General features: G+C 45.5%; 2 protein-coding genes across 5 annotated transcripts in view; one reads left to right on the plus strand and one right to left on the minus strand.

The window, feature by feature from the left end:
- Positions 1-907, plus strand: part of CLDN10 (claudin 10) — a 122,605-nt gene extending 121,698 nt beyond the window's left edge. For all 4 annotated transcript variants that reach the window (XM_015417136.1, XM_015417137.1, XM_015417134.1 and 1 more), the window contains exon 5: positions 781-907. In XM_015417136.1, coding sequence (XP_015272622.1) covers positions 781-907 — 127 coding nt within the window. The remainder of the gene's footprint in view (positions 1-780) is intronic.
- A 3,118-nt stretch (positions 908-4,025) lies between these two features.
- The window catches only part of DZIP1 (DAZ interacting zinc finger protein 1), a gene marked incomplete at its 5' end in the record, with an annotated part of 47,108 nt that continues 27,698 nt past the window's right edge, over positions 4,026-23,435 (minus strand). The window contains 11 exons of the mRNA XM_015417133.1: positions 4,026-4,108; positions 5,611-5,782; positions 7,899-8,026; positions 8,827-9,026; positions 10,493-10,546; positions 11,045-11,171; positions 13,970-14,162; positions 15,220-15,365; positions 17,520-17,579; positions 21,191-21,247; positions 23,107-23,155. Coding sequence (XP_015272619.1) covers positions 4,026-4,108; positions 5,611-5,782; positions 7,899-8,026; positions 8,827-9,026; positions 10,493-10,546; positions 11,045-11,171; positions 13,970-14,162; positions 15,220-15,365; positions 17,520-17,579; positions 21,191-21,247; positions 23,107-23,155 — 1,269 coding nt within the window. The remainder of the gene's footprint in view (positions 4,109-5,610; positions 5,783-7,898; positions 8,027-8,826; positions 9,027-10,492; positions 10,547-11,044; positions 11,172-13,969; positions 14,163-15,219; positions 15,366-17,519; positions 17,580-21,190; positions 21,248-23,106; positions 23,156-23,435) is intronic.

A 23,435-nucleotide genomic window follows, 5' to 3' on the forward strand; every position in this document is an offset into this window, starting at 1 on the left:
TGCCGCCTCCCCCCACTGCTGCTGCCCCGCCACCACTGCCTCCGTGCCGCCACTGCCTCCCCCCCGCCCCGCCACCTCTCCCTCCCCCCGCGGCTACCTGCGGAGGAGGAGGAGTGCCGGCCAGGAGGCTCCCTGCCTGCCTGCCTGCCTGCCTCGCCACGGGCCAGGCTGCGGGTTAGGAGAGGCTGCCGGCGGCCGCCCCTGCCTCTCCTCCCACTCCCCAACGGCTGGCTCGCGCTCTAGGCAATGGCCTAGTTCACCTAGCGGGCGAGCCGGCCCTGCAGGGAGGGGTTGTGACTCAGTGGAAGAGCCTCGGCTTTGTGTGCGGAAGGGCCCAGGTTCAGTCCCCAGCAGCTCCAGTAGGTGATGTGAAAGACTTCTGCCTGGGACCCTGGAATGCCACTCCCAATCTGAGTAGACAATACTGATGGACCGATAAGCTGGTTCAGTATAAGACAGCTTCATGTGTGTTCACTGGAGCAAGCACCATTTGGAAAAAGGCTTCTTGAATTGGAGGGAGGCTTCAAGCTTCCGGTAATGAGATAATTTATATGATTTGGAAAAACTGAAAAGTGTTGTGTAAATGCTAGTTCATGAAGATTCATGCTACAAAACCAAAACCAAATTTTCCCACAGTTTTTACATTGACGGTCTGTAGACTTTGTGTCAAAATAGCAGTGGGGCGGGGAGGTCACCAATGAAAGAACAGACATTTTCCTCTTAAGTATCTGCTTGTAATTGGGAATTCACTTTATGCTCACTAGCTTTTTCACTTCTCAGGGTGGGATATGCATACAACACAGCAGCTTCGGCGATAAGTACTCGAACAAAGGCCTACAACGACTCAACAGATTTTAAAGCACCCAACGCCTCCCCAAAGCACTTCGACAAAAACGCCTATGTGTAACCCCAATGGTTCCAAGAGTCATATTTTTGTAAATCGCGTTTGTGCTGTTCATTCACAGAATAATTTTTAGAAAGGCACTGGTGCTGTTAGCACTGGGAACGAGAATGTTTTATAAATGAACTTTTTGCCTACCTGTTGTAAATTTCTCTCCTGCATTGTATTAAGATTTATATGGATGCCATGCATAAATTATATCTGTAAATCATTTACTATTTTTGCTTTCTGTAAAAAAAAAAACCATTTACAAATAAAGTCATATTGGCTGTGGCCAGTGATGTTGAAGGTTTTGTAGATTGGGACACTGCAGGAGATCTCAAAAAGTTGTGTTTTCAGTCTCGGGTGCCAATGCGCTTATAGACCTTGGGATCAACTATGCTGAAACAGTTCTCAGGCACATTCCCAATGCTTTAGATTACACAGCAAACCTCAAAGCCACTGCTTCCTAAGACTTCCCGAGTTCCATCTCACAAAGCTAACATAAACATTCTCCAAGCCTCTTTCTTCCTAGACATAAACCTCACTTTGGGCCTTCAAAAGAAGAAGAGATTGGATTTATATCCCACCCTTCACATGGAGTCTCAGAGCGGCTTACATTCTCCTTTCCCTTCCCCTCCCCACAACGGACACCCTGTGAAGTAGGTGGGGCTGAGAGAGCTCTTTCGAGAACTGCTCTTGAGAGGACAGCTGTGAGAGAGCTTGTAACTGACCCAAAGTCAACCAGCAGGCATCATGTGGAGAAGGGAGGAATCAAACCCGGTTCTTCCAGATTAGAGTCCGTACTCTTAACCACTACACCAACCTGGCTCTGTACTCACCAGGATATCAGTAGTAGGGATCTTCCCAGAAGAAATTTCATCAGAACTCTTTTGGTTGGTCTTGACATGCTTCAGCTGATTAACCAGAGGAGAAACCCCTCAGATTTCACTTCAGAATGAATTTCAGTGATTACTCTAATTGTTACAGTCGTCATCTCCTTGCCGGAAGAGGGTGGTGACACTGTTCAAGGTTCCAAGGCGTGTTCGAAGCCGCACTTCCTGAACTATTTCTTCACTTCCTCCCTCGGCCGCTCTGCCCCACTACCTGCAGGAAGACAAAATTGGGAGACCTGCCACCCCCAGGCGGAGATGGTGGAGGAAGGAGAGGGCAGAAGCAGCAGCATCTCTCAGAACAGGTGAATGAGTAGGCACTATCTTTGGGCAAGGGAACCTGGCACCCTTAGATGTCACGTGTGGCAGGGGTGCAGTGGTTATATGATGCCCTAGTCCTACCCAAGTAATGCTTGCAACAGCTTAGTAGGGCCCACTTATTACTGCATTGTAACATGACTGAATAGACAGGCTTAAATCTCACAGGGAGCCTTTCTGTGATATAGCAGGCCCATGATATGCTAGAGCAAGGCTCTTCGCTTAGCGAAAAGGAGTCCAGCTTATCAATTTTTGTATGTGATGAAAGTCGTGGAGCCTTTCTACACAGCTCCGTCTCTCCGGCTAAGGAAACCTGGTAGAATGACCCTGTGTCTGGGCACTTCAGAGGACTATGTGGCCCTGAGGAAGGACTGTTCTGACTGCTAGGGTAAGTTTAAACAATTGTTTATTTATCAAAGAACAAAATAGGTTTCTGGGTATTTTTGAACTGTTGTTGAAGAAAGGAACTTATATATATAACTGATAAAGCTGGGCATCACACACTGTCTCTCAAAATGCCAAAACTCAACTCTGACAGCCTTAGCCACACAGGCTAAATGCTGCTTCTCTTAGCCACACAGGCTAAACCTTTTGTCTTAGCCACACAGGATAGACTCAAACGGCTTCTTCTGCCATACAGGCTAAACTCAAAAACTCTCCACTCTCATCTCTCCAAAAACACCTAATCTCAGACACACCCCTCCTCCCACACTTTCAGTCATCAGCCAGTCACATCACACTCATCTCCCTCTATCACTCTCCTTACATTACTGCAGTCAAACTGAACATTTAAAGAAACACACACACCAAAACATGAAATCATTACACTGGTGCACTGCAGGTGTTTTGTGTCAGCCTTGGGCTGGGCTAAAAGGCAACCGCTGACAGTGGGGCACAAGAAGCACATTGGGTGAGGCCAACCCTATCGGCAGAAGGATAGAGTGAGCACATCCAGGAGGGCATGGTCTTCCTCCAGGGTCAGGGGCGACTGCTGTGGCAGCTGGGCGGTGTCATCTGCAGCCACTTGGGGAGATGGGCAGGAGAAGCATGCCCAGGCCCCCCCAATTTCCTCCCTATTCCTCACGACAGGCCCCGACACCAAGGAAGAGGCTAGATCGGTTGCCTAGGGGAAGGGATATCCTGACAGAAGGGGGATAAAAGGGCAGATCTGCTCACGGGGAGGATTCAGTTGAGACAGTGCCAGAGCTCAGGAGGGAGCTGTGCCCAGTGGGGAGGAGGAGGAGGAACCAGGTAGCACAATCCCCTTCTAGCCGGCGCGTGAGGGACCTGCAGAGCAAAGATACCGTCACAACAAGCAAAGGCAGAGCTCCACGGGTGGAGCAGCAACAGGAGTGTGCTCTACAGAACCCTTTGCAGGTTTCTCCACTCAAAGAAACGCTTTTGCCCTCCCAGAAGAGCACAGTTGTGCATGCAAAAGGTCAATTCTTGACGTCTCCCGTTGAAAGGATCTCTGTTAGCAGGGGGCCGGGAAATAGTTTTTCTCTGTTGGCAACCTTGGAAAGAGGCTGCCAGGCAGAGTGGATTCGAGGGCCCAATGATTCTGCAGAGTATTACCAATTTCATATGTTCAGATTTCACAGTTTCCTGTGTGTTTGTGATCAAAGGAATATTTGAATGAAAAGAAATAACTTTATTTAAAAGGCTTCCCTTTTATATAAAGTTTAGTATAAAGTTGTTTTTTCAATTTGTTTTTTGTTTACTTAAAATATTAGATCAGGTAAATACTGTTTTATTGATGCATACCGCTTTCTTGAAAGTGGGGAACTAGCTAGAGGCGTTTAAACCAGTTTTGCACATTCAGACAGAAATTAAAGACACCAGAGGTTTGTAAACAAAAGTTCCTTGTTAACGCATATGAAAAGTTGACAGAAATCAGATTGTGATAGATAAGATCTCATTCCAAAGATGAACAATCAGATATCTGAAGAATCACTCCAGTCCGTGACAGTGACTAAGCTGCTTTTCAATGTGCTTGTTGTATCTGCATCTTGAAGACCTTTTTTTAAAAAAGAAAAAAAGAAAATACCCAATTAGATGGGCCACACAGCAGTGAAAATCAAAGTATTTAAAAGAGGGGGACCCACAAGGACTCACGGGGACCCACGGAGAGGAGGACTCACAAGGACTCAGGGGGAAGGAATCCTCCTCCCCTCACCCAGCTGACTCCCTCGACCACCGGCTCATCCCCATGGTCAGTGCTACTTCCCACGTGCCATTTTGGATTGCTATAACTGCTATACCTGGTGAATTGCACATCTTTGTGCCACACGGACCCCCCCCCACCTTCTCCTCTCCCAGCACTTCAGCATGGGGATTGTGGACTGCCAGGGATCGGTGTGGCGTAGCTTGTGAAGATCAGATGTACTGATTCTCCAATATTATGGGACACGCTGCATGACTATTTCTTTCACTAAAAGATGCCATCATGCCAACTGTCTGTTAAAAGGTTTCAGGGCACAAGCTCCCTCAACTGTACAGAAAGAGGAAGGAGGCGGTAGTCCAGTCCTCCATAGACCCACTGCTTGCCTTCCCCCATAGCTGGTCTCCCCAAGTGCTTTTTGCTCAGCTGAGTACACTGCTGGCCTTGGAGCAAACCTAAGGGGGGAAAAAAGCATTTGGGAAGAGGTTCTGCGAGAGAAGTAAGTACCAGGTATTCATCCCTTCTAATCTCAAAAGCAATACTTTTGCAGGGTAAAAGGTGTTGCGCATCACTCCTCTTGGGCTGCCTGTGGGATGCTCGTGGTTCTGGGATGGTGGGAAGAAACCCCTCGCATTATGACCCTGCCGAGAACACATCAGGTGATGTAGGGAAAGACGCATTCAGCAAGTGCAGTGCATCCAAGCTGTTCCCAAATGCGTTAAAGATTAAGCCACCAAAAAAGAAAAGAAAAAGTCTCAAGGCTTGATTGCAAGAGCAAAGGATAGAGTTGGATCTCCTTCGGTTGAGAAGGGATGCCTGGGAGGATATAAAATGAGGATCAAGGGAGAGACCCAGAGGAGTTAGCCGTGTTAGTCTGTTGCTGCAAAATAGTAAAAAGCCCAGGAGCACCTTTAAGACTAACTAACTTTTCTGTAGCATAAGCTTTCGAGAAACACAGCTCTCTGCATCTGACAAAGAGAGCTGTGTTTCTCGAAAGCTTATGCTACAATAAAGTTTGTTAGTCTTAAAGGTGCTACTGGGCTTTTTACTGTTGTGTATGAGAGGGGGGAGCTGGCCTGGCTTAAGAACTTTATCAAGAACATTTGCCGTGGAAAATCTGCCTTTCAGCAGAATGCTCTGCTGTCGTTCTTTCTAGCCCCAATTCAGGAAAGATATCGGTTAATATCTCCCTTCTGCAGCCTCCGTAGGTCTGACTAAACCCCACCCTTAGTCCCACCGTGCTTTGCTCCGGATCAAACCATCTCTCCCAGTCTATTCGGGGGGAGGGACTTGACCCAGCTCTGCCTCGGAGCAACAGAGCTACGGAGTGTGGCCTGACACCGTCTCTGATACCATACCTTCTTCCTTGGTAAGTTTCCCCACAGGGCGGACCACAGATATAGCATTTGTATTATCCTTTTTAGTGGCAGGTGCATTTTTGACTTTCTCATCTTTGGCTGGCAAACAGTTTTCCTCTGCCAGAGATGACAAATCCCAGTCATCCTCATCCTCTTCCACGACTCCTGTTAACTAAAATGGGGAGGAAAGAATTGCATTTTAAAAATCCCATTTCCTGAAACGCTGGAGTCATTCCATAAGAATAGTTCTGTGTATGTCGGCACCTGTCAACTGTCTAGTAAGCACTACTGTGAAATCACAAAATAAGTGCAATTTTTTCTAGGTTTGAGGGGGGGGATACTGTTCTGGGTTTTCTCTACTAAACTGAAGTGCTGAAATATCAGTAGTGTGAACTGCTTTATGAAACACATTAGCAATATTAGCATAACAAACAGGATGGGGAAAAAGTCCACTGTCAGACTCCCCAGCAATGAAGACAGCACCCTCTACTGACAGGAGACTATAATACACAGGTCTAGCTCAAAAATAAAGCCATTTACACTAGGGACCAATTGCATCCATTTATAATTTCTCTGTTACGATATCTAACACATATTGGCCCTCCACTGTGTGATGCGGGACTACGTGGACCACTGGTCTGATCCAGCAGTGCTCATCTTACGTTCTTACAATCTGGCCAAGTTAAATCAGCTTTACTTTCTATCAGTTTCAACTGGTAAGCCGCACGTTTTATTCTGCTGAAATTAAAAAGGTCTGGAACATTCTTAGCTTTGGCCACCTTGTGCCATAGCAGGCGATATTAGTATGAACTAGACATGCGTGCAAAAAAGTAGCAATATTACCATTAAAAAGTTTTATCGTTTGTGAGAACGTTGGAAGTTTTTACAGCAGCTCCATTTTTTCTGTTACTAGGCAAGGATGGCAGGGTTTACTTTCCACTAACATTAACTTTGTTGTTTTTTTCAAACAACCCTAGACTTTCATTTCTACTTGCTACACCAATAGATGGCACTTTGGGCAGGGTGTTGCCCTAAAGACATACCTGGCTTAGACTAGGGGTGGGGGAGGTATTTGTGGATTTCCTGCACTGTGGACTAGATGACCTTGGAGGTCCCTTCCACCTCTATGCTTCTAGACTGTTCAAGGATTTAAGGCTGCAACAAACAGCTTGAATTGGGTTCAAAGGCTAGGAAGGAGCCCGTGCAGTTATGGAGCACAGGAGGTTGTTGTTGTTTTTAAACATAAGAGGGCTGGCATTGCACAGGGGTTAGAAAGTCGAGCTGGGACCTTGGAAGACCGGGTTCAAGTCCTCCACTCAGCCATGGAAGCCTGTTGGGTGACTCTGGGACCTCGGGTGGCCTCTCAGCCTAACCCGTCCTCACAGTGTTGCTGTAGTGAGGATTGGGTGGTGGTGGGGGAACGATGTGCTTTGGGCCCCGGATCAGGAAGAAAAGCACGATATAAATTAAAACAAAACAAAAATGGCAGGCTCTGGTTCTTCCTGATGTGCTCTGAATGATGCCTGGCTGCCGCCTCCTAAACCTCTTTCCAGGTTTTTTAAAATAACAGATAGGTAGTGTTACACAGCGTCAGACGGAATAGGTAGTGTACACAAAGAACATAAGAGAAGCCAATGTTGGATCAGGCGGGCCAATGGCCCATCTAGTCCAACACTCTGTCACACAGAGACCAAAAATACCAGGGGCCATCAGGAGGTCCAGCAGGCTCTGGTTCTTCCTGATGTGCTCTGAATGATGCCTGGCTGTGGCCTCCTAAACCTCTTTTCCAGGTTTTTTTTTAATAACAGATAGGTAGTGTACACAAAGAACATAAGAGAAGCCAATGTTGGATCAGGTGGGCCAATGGCCCATCCACTCCAACACTCTGTCACACAGTGACCAAAAATACCAGGGGCCATCAGGAGGTCCAGCAGTGAGCTAGAAGCCCTCCCACTGTTCCTCCCCATAAGCACCAAGAATACAGAGCACCATGCATAATCTTATAAACCTCGATCATGTCACCCCTCAGCCGTCGTTTCTCCAAGCTAAAGAGCCCCAAGTGTTTTAACCTTTCTTCATAGGGAAACTGAAACACTGAACAAACGAAGACCGTAAACGTATTTATAGACACAGACTCGTTTATAGAAAGCAATCAACGTGTTTTGGAAAGAAGCTTCTTACGGTAATAAATTATCCCTCAAACCGTCCCTCACCTATAAAGGCGGGAGCTTCAGGAAAGGAAACATCTCTCACCGAAGATCCAAGTAATTAACAATAACGTCCGATACCTTTATTTCCTGAGTGCTCTTCTGAACAAATGTTGGGGCAACGTTAATTCCTCCGGAAGACTGGCTTTCTTTTCCTTGGCACAGAGAAGTCTTCCCCACTTGTTCGTTCCCCTTCTGAATGGGCACGCCTATTCAGTTGCGGAAAGGAGACGTGGTCGGCTTACAAACAGAATCATGTGCGACTGCCACTGCACAACACACAAGGCTGTGGTGATACACTTTGGCGGATGGTGTTATGGATGGATGCATATGAATTTAGAATAACACAAGCTTATCTGCTCAAAGTGGGGAAATAAGATCCTGGGTTACACTCCAGGAAAGAAGGCTGACACTTTTATTCTGACGGATGACCTGGGAAGCGGCAGCATCAATACACTGAAGTCTTTCTGGATGCTCTACCTGCAGCCTCCCCATAATCTCTGGCTCAAAGGAGTGGTACAGTGGGAGCTTCCTTTTCGTGGGAGCTTTATGTAAACGTGGGGGCAAGCTGTTCTCTATTGGGGGAGGGGGGAACCTGCTTGAAAGTAGCCCAGGCAAACTATGGTTTGCACAAATCATAGCTTGGTTGGCAACTGGCATTCCACACCACGATCAAACCATCTGATTGTGATTCGCAGTTCTGGCTTCTGGGCAAACTATGGGTTGCTGAGAAAGAGAAATGGGGCAAGATGGTTTGAAGGCACGCGGGGAAGGTCTGTGAGCCCGCGTTTGTGGCCTGCATGACTGGGAATATTAAGTCAGGATGTTATGGAAGTTGACTACACTCATCCGTGGTTCAGCACAGTCCCTGGGTACCATATAGGAAACCGCAATGAAACCAAGGCTGGGGTGGGTCAGACTCAGTGGATATGTGTTAGCTGGGCTTCACAAAGGGGCTGGGTGCTGCCCGCTCCTCTTTAAGGATGTCAAGGGAAGTCGCTTTCCCCACCTTGCAGAGCTTTCAGATGTCCCCTGATTTCTTCCACCTCGTCTTCTTCCAGCGAGTTCCCGTCACTCTGGCTTTCCTGTCTCGCCAAGGCGCTCCTGCCAACGCTCACAGACGCTCTGGGCTGCGATAATTCGGGTGAGATGTAGGACTGCATGATGTCGTCGTCCTCCACTTCATCCTCTGAGCTGAACGGTGAGGTTCTAAGAGAAAATCAATCCCCTGTTGTACCGGACCGTTTCTTTTTGACAGTTTCAGAGGGCGGCTGTGTTGTCCTGCAGTAGGACAGCTGGACTCAAGTCCAGGAGCCCTTTAGAAACCAGCAAGTCCTCTGATAAAGGGAGCTTTGACTCTTGGAAAGCTTACACCCAAAGAAATCTTGTTCGTTTCTAAGGGGCTACTGGAATCCAGCTGTTCATTTGAACAAATGCCCGTCCCTACAGCTAGACCTGGACAGAGGAAAACTCCCGCCGAGCATGGTAATCTCTTCAGCCTAAAGGCCCCCCGCGTTCTCCACTTAATCTCACCAAAGGAGGAAAAGAAGTGTCCCTGACAAAGAGCATTTTGGGATCAGACACAGAGATCTGCGCCAGTTCTGCTCACCAGTCACGCAGTGACACAATCATTCCCTGTGGCACATCTGGAGAGGTCCACTGTTCACCACGCCATTGGATGAAGTGACCCCTACGGTTGCTAACGTCAATTAATCTAGAGCACTACAACTCTGGAGGACACTGAGTGAACGGTGTAGGTTTCCAACTACGGAAACTCTCTCCCGTGTATTTGAGATCATTAGGGAAAGGTTACGAGTGCCATCTGGGGGCACCACAAGCTGGCCCGTAGCTACTTTGAGCTTTGTTACAGGGACAGGATATTTTTCTTCAAGCCAGCTGGCAACCTGTGTTCCCTCTAAGCTGAGTTAGTGTGAGCTAGCTCAGTTTTTTAACCTCCGGCTCATACATTTTTTTGTCTTGGCTCAGGAAGGATGGCTTCAGAGTAAACTAATTTAATGCAGCAGCCAAATCGCTGGCTCACAACTTAAATGCCAGCAGCTCACAAAGTAGAATTTTTGCTCACAAGACTCCACAGCTTAGAGGGAACATTGCAGTGGCAACCCTACAATTCCAAAGAGCTGACAAGCTTGAATCTTAGAATTAATTATGCAAAATAGTTTACACCGATACACATGGGTTCTGTCAGGGCTTTTTTGGTAGAAAAAACCCAGCAGGAACTCATTAGCATAACAGGCCACACCCAACAGCAGAAACTCATTAGCATATTAGGCCACAGCCCTGACAGCACAGCTCATTAGCATATTAGGCCACACACCCATGTTACCAGAAGTGTGGTAATCCAGCCACGCCCACCTTTTGCTTCTTATTCTGTTGACCTTGTTTGTGGTCAAAACCCAGGGCTTTTTTTGTAGCAGGAACTCCTTTGCATGTTAGGCACGAACCCCTAATGTAGCCAATCCTAATGCGTTTCTGCTGTTGGGTGTGGCCTATTATGCTAATGAGTTCCTGCTGGGCGTGGCCAACTCGGGAGCCAGCCGGAACTCCGTTCCTGTGCGTTCCTGCTCAAAAATAGCCCTGGGTTCTGTGTAGTATTTCAGCAGAGTACAGAATCTGGGTTACTGAGGTGCATGCAGCCCAAAGGAAGGAAGACTTACGTAAAACTCAGGGACTTTCTGGGAACGTTATCCCCCAAAACACTCTTCTTGGCTCTGGAAGGAACAAAGAGAAACTATATGCAGACTACTGCTTCCTGTAGCGATGTTAGAAATATTTATCTCTTAACATTTTACTTAATATGCTTGAGCTGGACAATGCCTAATGAATTCCTAAGCAGAGCTACACCCTTCTAAGAACACTGAAATCAAAGGGTGTAGAAGGGCATCTCTCTGTTCAGGAGGACTGCACCGTACATTTCGGAAAAGACAAATATTATAAATATTATAAATGCCCTAAGTAAACAAAACATGCCGTGTACATTGCCGTGTAGACAAATATTATAAATGTCCTAAGTAAACAAAACATGCCAAGGTGAGAAACCCTGCTTAGAAGGACATGCTCAACTTCACCTGGATGAAGGCGGGATTAAAGGAAGAGATTCCCCATTTCCTTTTCACTTTTATACTGTATCCACCGAGAAGCCACTTTACAACTGTAAAACCAACCTAACACTTCAACAGTATAAACCTAGCTGTAAGGTGCCCTCCTACTTTGGTGTAGATGTGTTTTCAGTAGCAATTGTTCTTCGTCCAGTCGGGCGCTTGGCAAAGGAGCGTTTCGCTGGTTTGGGTAACACTGTAGATAATGAACCTCCTATACGATAGGCCTCCTGCCTCACTGTAAGGAAATGCAAGTTCTAATCAGAATACAAGGACTCAGGAACAGCAGTATGCATATCCTTCCCACAAAACCATGGAGGAATCGGCCTAATATAATCCAGACAAATGTTACGTCCATAATAAATATGAGTGACTTTGCTTCCTTTGCATTGGAGAGAAACATTTTGTATAGTGATCAAGACGGGTAGCCCTGTTTGTCTGTCTGCAGCAGTAGAAAAGAGCAAGAGTCCAGGAGCACCCTAAAGACTACCAAAATATGTGGCAGAGTCTGAGCTTTCGTGGGTCACTGCCCACTTCTACAGACTGAGCAGTGACTCACAAAAGCGCATGCCCTGCCACATATCTTGTTAGCTTTGTATATTGTTCACAAGAAATCTCCCCAAAAAACTTCCCCTAAATTTAGTAAAAGACGACATAGTGCACTGGAAGACTGCAGCACCTAAATTCACTTCAGGCACCCCCTTAGTATTGTGTTACACTGGTGGAGGCCGTCAATCAGTGACGTTCCCAAGTTTTTGTTTATAAGAAAGGAGTTTCTGATATTCAGCAAAGGTGAGAGGTATTTAAAGCATAAAATTACAAGTAGATGAAATCTGGTATGATCCCTTAATCACAGACAGAAACGGTGAGCTCTTCCTCAAGCTGCCAAAGCTTTTGACCACAGTTTAACAAAGGTATCTAGTACCAGAACTGAAGATTCTCCTGAGGGGATTAAGATGATTTTGGAAGATGGTGCAAGCCCATATCTAGGCCTCTGCAGTCTGTGCATGGCCCTGAACCCTCGCATTTGTGAGAGCGTCTCTCCCCCTATGCTCTGCCATGACAGCCAGGTCTTCTGCAGGTGCCAACCTGCAAGTGGGCATGATCCACAACTGCCCTACACGTGGGCTTCTCCACTGTGGCCCCGACCCTGTGGAACGGCCTGCCAGGGGAAGTCAAGGAAGGCTCCCGCTCTCCTGGCTTTCCGCAACCTATGCAAAACTGAATTATTCAAGAGAGCTTTTCTATGCAGGCAATAGAGTCGCACTAAACAAAATAATTCTCAAAGTTACTTAGACAAGAAAACAGCCGCTACAGAAAGACTTACATGGCTGCCCATCTTGATCTTACTTAGGTAAGTTACTAGGGACTTCAGTCTATGCTACTGTGTTTAGCTTGCGGAAACTGGGATCCTACTGTGTAATTTCTGAATCATTTCATGTGTCAAGCTTTGCTTCAGTTCTGTTTTCAGATTTCTGATTGGTTCTACAACCCTAATCCAATTGCATTATTCACTGAATGTCCCACCCTGTCGATTGTACTGGCTCCCCCTGCGTGATCCGCCTTGTGTCCAGGTGAGAAAGGAGGACTAAAATCTACGTAAATAAAGGTAAAGGTAAAGGTTCCCTTGCTCGAAAGCCAGTCGAATCCGACTCTAGGGTTGCGGTGCTCATCTCCGTTTCAAAGCCGAAGAGCCAGCGCTGTCCGAAGATGTTTCCGTGGTCATGTGGCCGGCATGACTAAACACCAAGGCGCACGGAACGCTGTTACCTTCCCACCAAAGTGGTACCTATTTATCTACTTGCAATTTCTTGCTTTCGAACTGCTAGGTTGGCAGGAGCTGGAACTAGAGACGGGAGCTCACTCCGTCATGCGGCACTACTTGGGTCTCGAACTGCTGAACTACCGACCTTTCACAGCCTGCAGTTCAGCGTCTTAACCACTTGAGCCACCGCAGTAACAATAACAATAAATAAAATGAAAAAACTGACATAAATAAAGAAACCCCGCTGCCTCGGCCGATTGCCCTCGAAATATCAGTAACATGATTCTGCGACATTCCTTTCAAAGCACTCAATCATAAATTCATCACAAGACAATCAGCTTTAAAAAATTAATTAGTGTTCCAATTCTTATTCAATAACATTACAGTCCTCGACTATTGTAATTCAATAACATTCCAATCCTCGACTACTGTAATACGATATCAAGCTTTTAAAATTATATCAAGGTGGTACCTCACCCCCCAAACACTTGCGTATTCAAATTCTCAATTGAGTCCTATGTGTTGTAGAAAATGTGGGGTGGAGGGGTCCTATATACATTGTTGGTTCCCTCTGTCCAGTTTTACAAACTTTTTGGAAGATAGATCTTGACAACATAAAGTTAATTACTGGACATTCTCTATATTTTACACCAGAATGCTTATTATTAGGAGTTGGTGGGAGACCACAATTCTTATAATCACAATGTATTTTAATGATTTTGCTTCTATTGCTTCGCTTTGGAAGGTGTCTTTGTCTCCTACCTGAGATATGTGGTGTAAAAAGATTTGGGAGCAATATGTGCAGGCCAAGATTGCCTTTAATACTATGAATCCACCCTCCTCTAGAGCTGTAATCATTTTTGAAAACGTCTGGCGGCCCATATTAACTTTTTTATCATGTTATAAAGAAATTCCAAGGAATCTGTATACTAGCTTTGTTTAAGAATATGTTGTTTTATCGAAAAGTGTAATTACTGGACGTAACTATTGAATCCTATATGGAAAATTATAGTAAGACACTTTGAAATGTTAAGACCCTTATTTTTAAAATTTCTCGATTGTATAAGTTGTATATACCTTTTATTTTGCTTTTGTTGATGGGGAAAACTTGTAATAAACTTATTATTTAAAAAAGTAATTAGTGTAAAGAGCTCACTGTTATAAAATGAGCAGGCAAATTACTTCCAGGAATAATTTACATGGTTGGTATTGTTATCCATATCTGAATCCAGTGACGGGTAACAAAAGAAGTACTTGGGGAGCTGTCGCACCTTCCGAAGACAGATGAGGGCTGGAAAAAGGCCGACTGAAAGATGCTCTTTCTGCCACCCTGGAGTTGATTTGCCGTTCCAGCTGCTCTCGGATGTGCTGAATGTCGGGGACTTCTCTCTTTCTCTCTTCGCGAGCAGATTCGACAGACATTAAGACTCTGGTCAGATGATCACTAGGGATACCGCGAACTCCCTGGGAGGGAAAGGACGCACTCTAATTATACAGCAAATGTAATACGTATTAAGATTTAAACACTCTTTTCTTCCATTTTAGGATGTAAATACTTTTGCTTCCTTCTTTCAGACGAGCTAAAATATAGTATTTGTCTTTCAGAAGGATGTGATCTCTGACTCACAAACACTCATTTTGTTTTTAGGAGAGGAGCACCAAAATTTTGTTTATGACTGTGATGTGTTTTAATATTTTTAATGTTTTTATTGTTCTATTGTATGATTTGGCGATATGCCGTGTAAGCCGCCCTGAGCCTCCGGGGAGGGCGGGATAAAAATGTAAATAATTAAATAAATAAATAAATACATACATACATACAGGAACAAAGAGTGTTAGAGGGTTTTCCGCATTCACGTTTTCCTCACTTATAAATTCCTGTTCCTTTTTTTTTTGGGGGGGGGGGGTCCTGTTCTGCATGTGTTTTGCTCCCTCTAGTGGTCAATTTAATAGTACAGCAGTTTATGTCTGGCATAAAAACCTGCAGTTTAAATCTGCAGGGATATAAGCCGGACATAAACCCATGTGATATTGAATCAACCAATAGAGCGAGCAAAACACGTGTGGAACAGAACTGCTTTTGTACAGTAGTTTGCTCTGACACAAGTTACCAAGGGGTTCCCCCAAATCTATTTCAGCACTAATGAAGTATGTGAAGTGTTTTTTTTAAAAAAAACAAAATAGATTTTATCACTACCGTTACCAATTCAATAATGAACGTTTCTCCTTAATGTGCACCTAAATTCAGTTCAAGTTAGCTGCTTTGATTAAATATTGATTTCAAGAGCAGAGGGAATTATGTTCACAACTCAGATGACCCGAAGGCAAGTATAACAAATATTGCTGGGGTTATGGAAAGGTGCTAACCATAATTCAAATATAAAGGGCAAGGATAACACTGATGTCCATGGCCCAGTAACATGTGAAGAAGCGGCTGTCTCAAAAGACTCCTAAGAAACTAAAGTGACAGGGGGAAGGATCTGTCCCCTTCATCTCTTAAAAGAATGCAAAGTGATCTTACTGATTTAATTCCCAAGGATGCCAACTTCTCCGTTAGAGTCTGTTCCAATACTGCTCTCAACTCTTTTGTTAAAGAAGGGTTATTCTTCAAAGTGTTTATTATATGGTGTTTATTCTTCCCTACTTTGGTCTCACTTTTCTCAGTTTCTGAAACACAACAGGAATTATTTTTTTCAAACAGTAAGTCACAGCATCAATATATACCACGTTCACACATCAAAGAGGAAAAGACTACTATCAAAACATTTCATAAAAGAAGTTTGAAATGGCATCATATGGACACTTGTAACTCTACTTGGTTAATTTGCAATTCTGAAACAAAGCCATTTTGCTATGTATAAATTTCGTTTGGTTGCAAGAGACTGACATTCAAATCCTAGCATGGTCACAAATGTCATTGCGCATTCTTGGCCAAGTCGCAGTTTCTCACCCTGACACATCTCACAGGTTTATATGAAGATAAAGGATAAGAATAATCACTTTGTACATGGGAAAGAGCTACAGAAAAAAAACAGGAAGAACAGTAAATCTGTAATAATGCTCCAGATTTCTGAATGTGAAGAAGAGCAAGATGGTTCAGACAGATACAACATCAAACAATTATTTGGAATTACCTACTACTACCTCCTTCACATGCTTAGATATAACCAGTAGCTTCTGGTTTAGTGGAAGGTTTACTTCCAAATCGCAAAACATGGTTTGTACTTTCCCTCTGAACAAGATTGCAAACCACAGTTTGAAGCTAGTTTAGAGGACAAGCACAAACAACAGCTTGTTGGTTTGCAAGTAGAAGTAACTAACATAGGGCACAAGCAAACAGAGATGGTGGGGAACTGTGTGAACTCAAGGCTGATTCACGTAGCACCAAACTATGCTTAAACCCAGGGCTATTTTTGGGCAGGAACGCGCAGGAACGGAGTTCCGGCTGGCTCCCAAGTTGGCCATGCCCAGCAAGAACTCATTAGCGTAATAGGCCACACCCAACAGCAGAAACTCATTAGGATTGGCTACAATTAGGGGTGTGTGGCCTAACATGCAAAGGAGTTCCTGCTCCAAAAAAAAAAGCCCTGGGTTTTGTCAACAAACAAGGTAAAGAGAATAAGAAGCAAAAGGTGGGTGTGGCTGGATGACCACACTTCTGGTAACAGGGGTGTATGGCCTAATATGCGAATGAGCTGTGCTGTCAGGGGTGTGGCCTAATATGCTAATGAGTTCCTGCTGTTGGGTATGGCCTATTATGCTAATGAGTTCCTGCTGGGCTTTTTCTACAAAAAAGAAGAAGCCCTGTTTAAACCAACCGTCAATGTCTACTACTGCTCCATATTGGCTTCACTGGCACTGGGAGAAGAGACACGACAAGAAAGCCAAAAGGAGCATGAATCATGTCTGAACTTGTGCCTGAGAGCTGCCCCCATCTAGAAGAGCAGTAATAAATAGCTCTCAATGCAGATTAAAGTAGGGTTGCCATATTTTGAAAAGCAAAAAAGAGGACCTATTTCCCAACTGACTACTTCAAACAAGTGATCACTATGACAAATCTCATTTTAAATACCCCTACTATTTAAGGCGTGATAATTGCTAACTAGGAATGTTCCTAACCTTCCAACCCAAAAGGGGGACATTTTCATCAGTTTTTTAAAAAGAGCCTTAAGAGGACGGATGCCAAAAAAAGAGGACACATCCTTTACAAAGAGGACATCCGGTAACCCGGGAGTAAAGGGCAGGTGACATCTTCAGCGGAACACAAAACCAACGTCACTTTAAGTACAGATAGGCCCTAAAATAATGCAAGGAGGCCCCTCTAAATCCACACACCTGGCATGCTGGTCCTAAACCCTCCACCGTGAACAACTCCTAAGCCAGCGTTTTCGCACGTAAAAGTGTTAAAGCGTGAACAATCGCAAGCTGCCATTTTCACACGTGACATTCTGCATGTTCTCACATTATGAAATCCACAGTTCCAATCATACACGATGGCCCTGCCTTCGCTAAATTTAATCCAGAGTTAAACCTGCAATCTTAGCGGTCCAGAGAAAGACTGACGGTAGGAGTTGGAGGGCAGCAAAGGACAAACTTCTTTTTTTGGGGGGGAGAGAGAGAGACAAAAGTGATGGGTGGAATGCTTTAGAACCTTCCCCTACTGACAATTTCTGTATGTGCCTGGAAAATGTTATCCCCCCCCCCCCTCCTGCAATAAACCATGCTCGGAGTCTGAGAGACAGCAAAAATTGGTGTATTTATGTTCCCAATAAAGCATTTGCCACTATAGGCCACAGCAACGTCGACTGGTCCTAACATTACCTTTTTCATCCTCTGGAAGCTCCTCTATGGGCTCCAGCATGTGCACCAAAAGGGCCTGTTCTAATAACGAGGAAAAAGAGGAAGAGCACAGACAGAAAGACAAGACAGACAGGACAGAAGTAGGTCAAGATAAAGGCTCAGAGGGTGAAAACGATGCAGAAGAATACAAGGAGATGCCGCATTTGATGATTTTCTTCCGGCTTGCTAACTTCAGAGCCCAGCAAACTGCAATCGCTTGTAATTCAGGACACTGGTGGGAATTGCAGTGATTGTTTAGGTTAAGGCATGCCATGGTCAGCAGTTCACCATACAAGAGGAAGTGGGGTATTTACAGTCACGTTCAACTACAGCTGAAGCCATTATCCCTCTGCAAGCAAAGTGGCCGATGTTTGGGATCGGTACGAGGAGGTCAGAGAATACAACTGGGCAGGTCAGATGACACCTTCCCCATGGCCTCCATGGTATGGTACGTGAGCCAGCGTGGTGTAGTGCTTGAAGTGTCAGACTAGGATTGGGGAAACCCTGGTTCGAATCTCCACTCTGCCATGGCAGCTCGCTGGGTGTCCTTGGGCTAGTCACACGCTCTCAACCTAACCTACCTCACAGGGTTGTTGTCAGGATAAAATGGAGGCGGGGAGAGTGACGTAAGCCGCTTTGGGCCCCCACTGGGGAGAAAGGTGGATATAAATAAAGTAGATAATCTTTTGAGAAGTGTGAAGCTAATGGGCTTTCCACGGGGAGGAGAAGGTGTGCAAGCTGAAATCTCATTCCCGATTTCAATGTGCCCAAACAGGAGCGTGGAAGAAATATCACTCAAATGTGATTAACGACCCACTTCGTATCAGCCGACTGATTAATATCATCCCTCCTTTCTACTCAACAAGACGTGCTGCCAACAACGGTTCACGTAGTTTTTCTGCCAATGCTCCACAAACTGTTGACAAGTCTCGCTAGTCACAACTTAATTAAGTCCTGCTGATTTCAACAGAAATCAGGCATGAGACGAACTTTCTCCGGATTAGAGCCAAAATTTAATTCTCCACCAATTTAATATACCCAATGGTGCCTTAGGTTTTCAAAGGGATGTAACTTAGGGTCAAACTGGAAGTCGTGTGTGATCCAGCAGATCCAAGCCATTTATTTATCCGTAAGCATGTATCATTAATATAACTCCAAATGTTTCAACTAGTTTATTAACTGGAAAAAAAGAAACACAAGTCTTATCGGACTTATACAGTTTGTTGCTAGAAAGGAGGTGAGTTAGGGTTTCCCCTTTAAGGCACAGTTTTAATTACAATTATTATAACTATAATTACAGTTATAATTATAATAACTTATTATTTAAAAGGCCAGGAGGGATGGAACAAGGTAGGAAAAGAGAGAGAAAGACAGAGAAAGACAGAAAAACCTGCAGAGATAAATAAAAGTAAATAATCACCAACATAATCCACAGTGAAGACCCAATTGTGGTTTCAATCCTTAAACCCAGGAACCCCCTGCCCGCCTCAACACTTAAAAAGGTAGTTCTTTCTTATATGCTTAAAGAGATTATCAGCAATCACAGCTCCTATTGCCTACACTAGAAAGAAAGGAAAAGAAACAGAATCGGACGGTACAAACATAAGATTTAAATTTAATGAAGAGCACATTCCCCCATCTGTCAAAAATGGGGAAGACAGAACAGATAAAACAGTGATTGGAGGAAGCAATCCCCCTTTCATTCTTGCTCTTTCAAGAGTAAGCAATATGCTTAGTGGCGGCTGTCACAGGATACATCCGCCTCTAGTGAAAGATCTGCAGGAGTCACCCCCGCGCTCCTTCAGTCTAGAGTTGCGCCGCAGCGGCGTGATCTCTCGGTGTTTAAACTTTAAACCCCTTCTCTCTGGAGTCACGCCATAGAATAGAATGGAGAGATCGCGCCGCTTCTCTCTTTGCTCCCCCCCCCCAGCCTGCCTTGGCAGGCCAGCTGGAGAAGAAAGGGGGGGGTGTCTTCAAAAGCCTCCCCTTCCCCAGCCAGCCTGCCAAGGTGGGCCGGGGGGGGAGCGAACAGAGAAGGATTTTAAAGTGCTGGGGAAGGGAAGAGGAGGCTTGTGAAGAGGCCCCCCCCTTGCTTCCCCTTCTGACATCACTTCCGGTGATGTCAGGGGGCGTGGCATATGCTAATGAGCTATTATGCTAATAGCTTATTAGGTATGCTAATGAGCTCCTGCAGCTCTTTTTCTACGAAATGACCCCTGAAGATCTGCATGACCCTCAGCCTCTGTCTGTGATAGGGTTGCCAAATGGGCCCGGGGGGCGGGGAATCCCCCGCTTTGGCGGCCCGATTTCTGACACGACAGAATCGGCCCCCGGGGGAAACCCCACCCCTGCGTGCACGTCACCCGGATGTGACGTCGCACGCTGGGGGCGGGGCCACAGCCATTTGAGGGGAAAACTCTATGTTTTCCCCTCAAATGGCTGTAGCCCCGCCCCCAGTGTGCGATGTCAAATCCGGGTGACGTAGATACGTCGCGCGCGCGCACCGGGAGATCCCCAGGAGTCCCCCACCGAGGAGGTGAGTACCATTTGGCAACCCTAGTCTGCGAGACGCCAGAGGAGCTGGCCATTCCCGAAAACAGGACGGTGATTTCCATGCAATGAATATGGCCTTGGTAATTGGCAGATTCAACAAAACTGGCATCCATATTCACAAACGTATTCATTTCCCACACCTTTCGTGTGTTCAAAGATTGTGAGATGAAACTGAACATAATAAGGTTGAATGCTTTTTTACAATTCCATTATTATGAGCTTTATTCTGGGTTGGCCCTACTATTAGGTAGACGGAGGTGGCTGACTCAGGGTCAGGGTGGCCTCAAATACTGCTAGTACGTTCGGCATAGCATTCTGGCTGCTGGGGGCAATAATCTGGATTTTCTGAATTATTTCGGCCCAGCCCTGTTTATTTTAGTACAGCAGAACTATACAGTCAAGTCTTGCTCCATTAAAAAGTTCTGACTGGCTGCAGAACAAATTACTGCTCAGCAGAGGTCATTTCGGGGGGGAACGTGGGGGATCGCAGTTCCCCCCGGTGAGTTACGGGGGGCGGGGCACATGACGAAGCCCCGCCCCCTGCTTCCGGCCGCCCCGCTTCTGGCCCTCATTCAGCCAGGAGGAGGCAGGAGAAGAGGGAGGGTAAGTTGCTTCCTCCCTGCCTCTCCCCAGCCCTGCCTGCCTGGGGCCAGGGAGGGCCTTCGCAGGGCTTCCTTGCACTCCCGCCGGCCTTGCAGGTCCACCGCCGGGCCCCTCATGGGGCTCTGCAGTGGAGCTGCAAGGCCGGCACCGGCGGCCGGGACCGTTGCGGGCGGGGTGTGTGGCCTTATGACACATTTCCGGTGATGTCAGGAGGTGTGGCCTTATGATACACTTCCGGTGATGTCAGGGTGTGTGGCATATGCTAATGAGTTATGCTAATGAGTTCCCCTAGCTCTTTTTCTACAAAATGACCCCTGCTGCTCAGGAAGAAAATGCCAACATGTTAAATTTCCACATGATCCCTGACATTAATCTGATCAATATCTTTGAGAAGAGTCTAATGGAAAAATTATTGCTCTGTTAAATTTAGCTGTTACTTATCATCATCTCAGGGGACGGTGATCACTAAAGATTGGATGTCTATTGAAGAGACTCACCATGCACAGACGGCAGACTTGATTTAGGTGGGACAATATTCTGTCCTGCAGCTTTTGCTGGAAAAGCAAAGGGAAAAGACAGAAACTACAGATCCATGTGCTTCCAAATATCCTTCTCAATGCAACTCCAATAACAGGAATTGTTTCCCCTACTGCGTATTCAGGAATTACAAACTGGAAAACAAGGGAGTAGATCCAACCATCGTTCAGGCAGCCTTTAGGGGTGTGTACAAAAAAAATTGGTATCGGTAACCCAATATCAGTATGGTACTGGGATTCGGGAAATATTTAAGATTGGAAATGTGGGGTATGACTAGAGATGTAAAATTTCTGGAAATTTTGAAGCTCGGGGAAAAAACCCAGGTTTTTTACGTTTTGTTTTTTTTAACGGAAATTATCAGAAAAATTGGGGGGAAATGCTACATTAGCACTTCTTTTTTCTTTTCCAGATTGAAAGTCATTCTGTTACTTTAGGAACATAAAATATGACTATGGACAATTTTACTTAGCATGAAATTATCACAACTAGCATATTAAAATATAGTGTATCCAGTTATTACAAACAGAATTTACTTTTTAAATAGTATTTATTTGACATTGTAACAAATGGAGCAACAATCTCCTAAGCTGTTTACTAGTTTATGTGGAACAGACAAAAAAACCTCCACAAAACAATTTTTAAAAATCCAGAAGTAACAATTATTCATATTTCCTCTCCACAGTATTATATAATAAAAAACCCATTCTCATAAAAAGAATTGAAGAGGGGGGAAGTGTATAGAAGGGAGTGTGGGACTAAGTTTCTATGAATGGGCATGAAATTTAATCAGAATCATTTTCTGAGCTGTAATTATCAGTATCAGTTTCAGTCTCTGCTTCTGCAGCTACTCTGTTGTTGTGTCTGTCATTATCCATTGGAGAGTTCAGTTTGTAACCTAGGACTTGCTTGTCCTCAGTGCGCAGAAATTGGATTAATCTGACACCATACATATTTTTTAGAAATGATTTGGAAAATATTTGAACACCTTGTCTTAAAATATTTTATTCATCATGTTAAAATAAAACGTTCCATAATCAATTTTTTCCCTTTTCTTTTTTCAATTTTTCGGGAAAAAAAACAAAAAAGGCTTCAGGGCCTTCACATCTCTAGGTATGACTATGTGAGCGTCTGCTGCAACGTCAGTTTTGGGCAGGTCCGGCACACCCTCCGCAGCCTCGGGTCTCGACAGGCCTCAGAGAGGCGAAGGAGTCAGCAGCACCTTAAGTCTTCCTCTTCTTTCTCCTGTCCACCCGCATAGCTGGTTAGTGGACAGGAGGACTCGCATGTCCTCCCAGGCCTGAGTCCCTGGCCCTTATTTGGGAGCTCCCCTGGGGGTGTGCCCGCGCCTCCCTGCCTCCATGAGGGTTGCCCCACCCTCCTTGGTCGACTGGCAGGAGCTACTGCGATTCTGGTGTGATTACGCCATGGTCGCCTCTCCGCTCACCCTCCCACCCCCATTAAAAGGCTGCCCTGCCTCCCCCTCGACCAGCTGGCACCAGCACACTATAGCTCAGGGTCGCCCCACATGGCAGTTGCTCTCTTGCCTGACCCTGCTGGGTCGGGTGGTGTGCCACTGGCCTCTTGGGCAGGCCCAGTTTCAACGGGCCTACCAGACGGAGACCAGACTGCCTTGCTGTGCTGACCAGCAGAGGCGGGGCTGTATGTGAGCAGGCTTACTCCAGCTGACCCTCTCCTCTTCACCCCTAGTAAGTATGGGGATGCCGTGACTACCCCCAAACAAAACATTTTAATAAATTAATGTTAAAAATAACCTTTGCTCAATGGAGCGGTGGGAGACGGGTAAGATATATAACTCTATCAAGCGTGTAAGAGCAATGTTATCTTAAAGTTTCCCCTGCTTCTGATTTCTACTTACCATCAGACAGCTTGATGCTTTCTACTGACTTGGTAATCAATTTTTGTATCTGGAATACAAGAACAGTGAACGCCAGACAAAGATTGAGCAACGAGAACCTGCCTCTTGTGGTCAAACTATGCAAGACGTGGAAGATCAGTGACGGGATTTCCCAACATATTTTTTTATGTTAACGGGAAACTGTAAAAAAAGCCAAACCCATATGGATTGTGGCCCTGGCACAGATGGAGGCAGGGAGATTACCACCCCCAGAATGCTCTTTTCCCAAAGGAATCAACATGCACACTGGCAAACTGCTATTAGATCTTGTACTGGAAAAAGTCGAGCAT

This window comes from Gekko japonicus, unplaced genomic scaffold, assembly GCF_001447785.1.
Source record: "Gekko japonicus isolate JY-2015 unplaced genomic scaffold, Gekko_japonicus_V1.1 scaffold927, whole genome shotgun sequence".
In the NCBI taxonomy this organism is placed as follows: Eukaryota; Metazoa; Chordata; class Lepidosauria; order Squamata; family Gekkonidae; genus Gekko; species Gekko japonicus.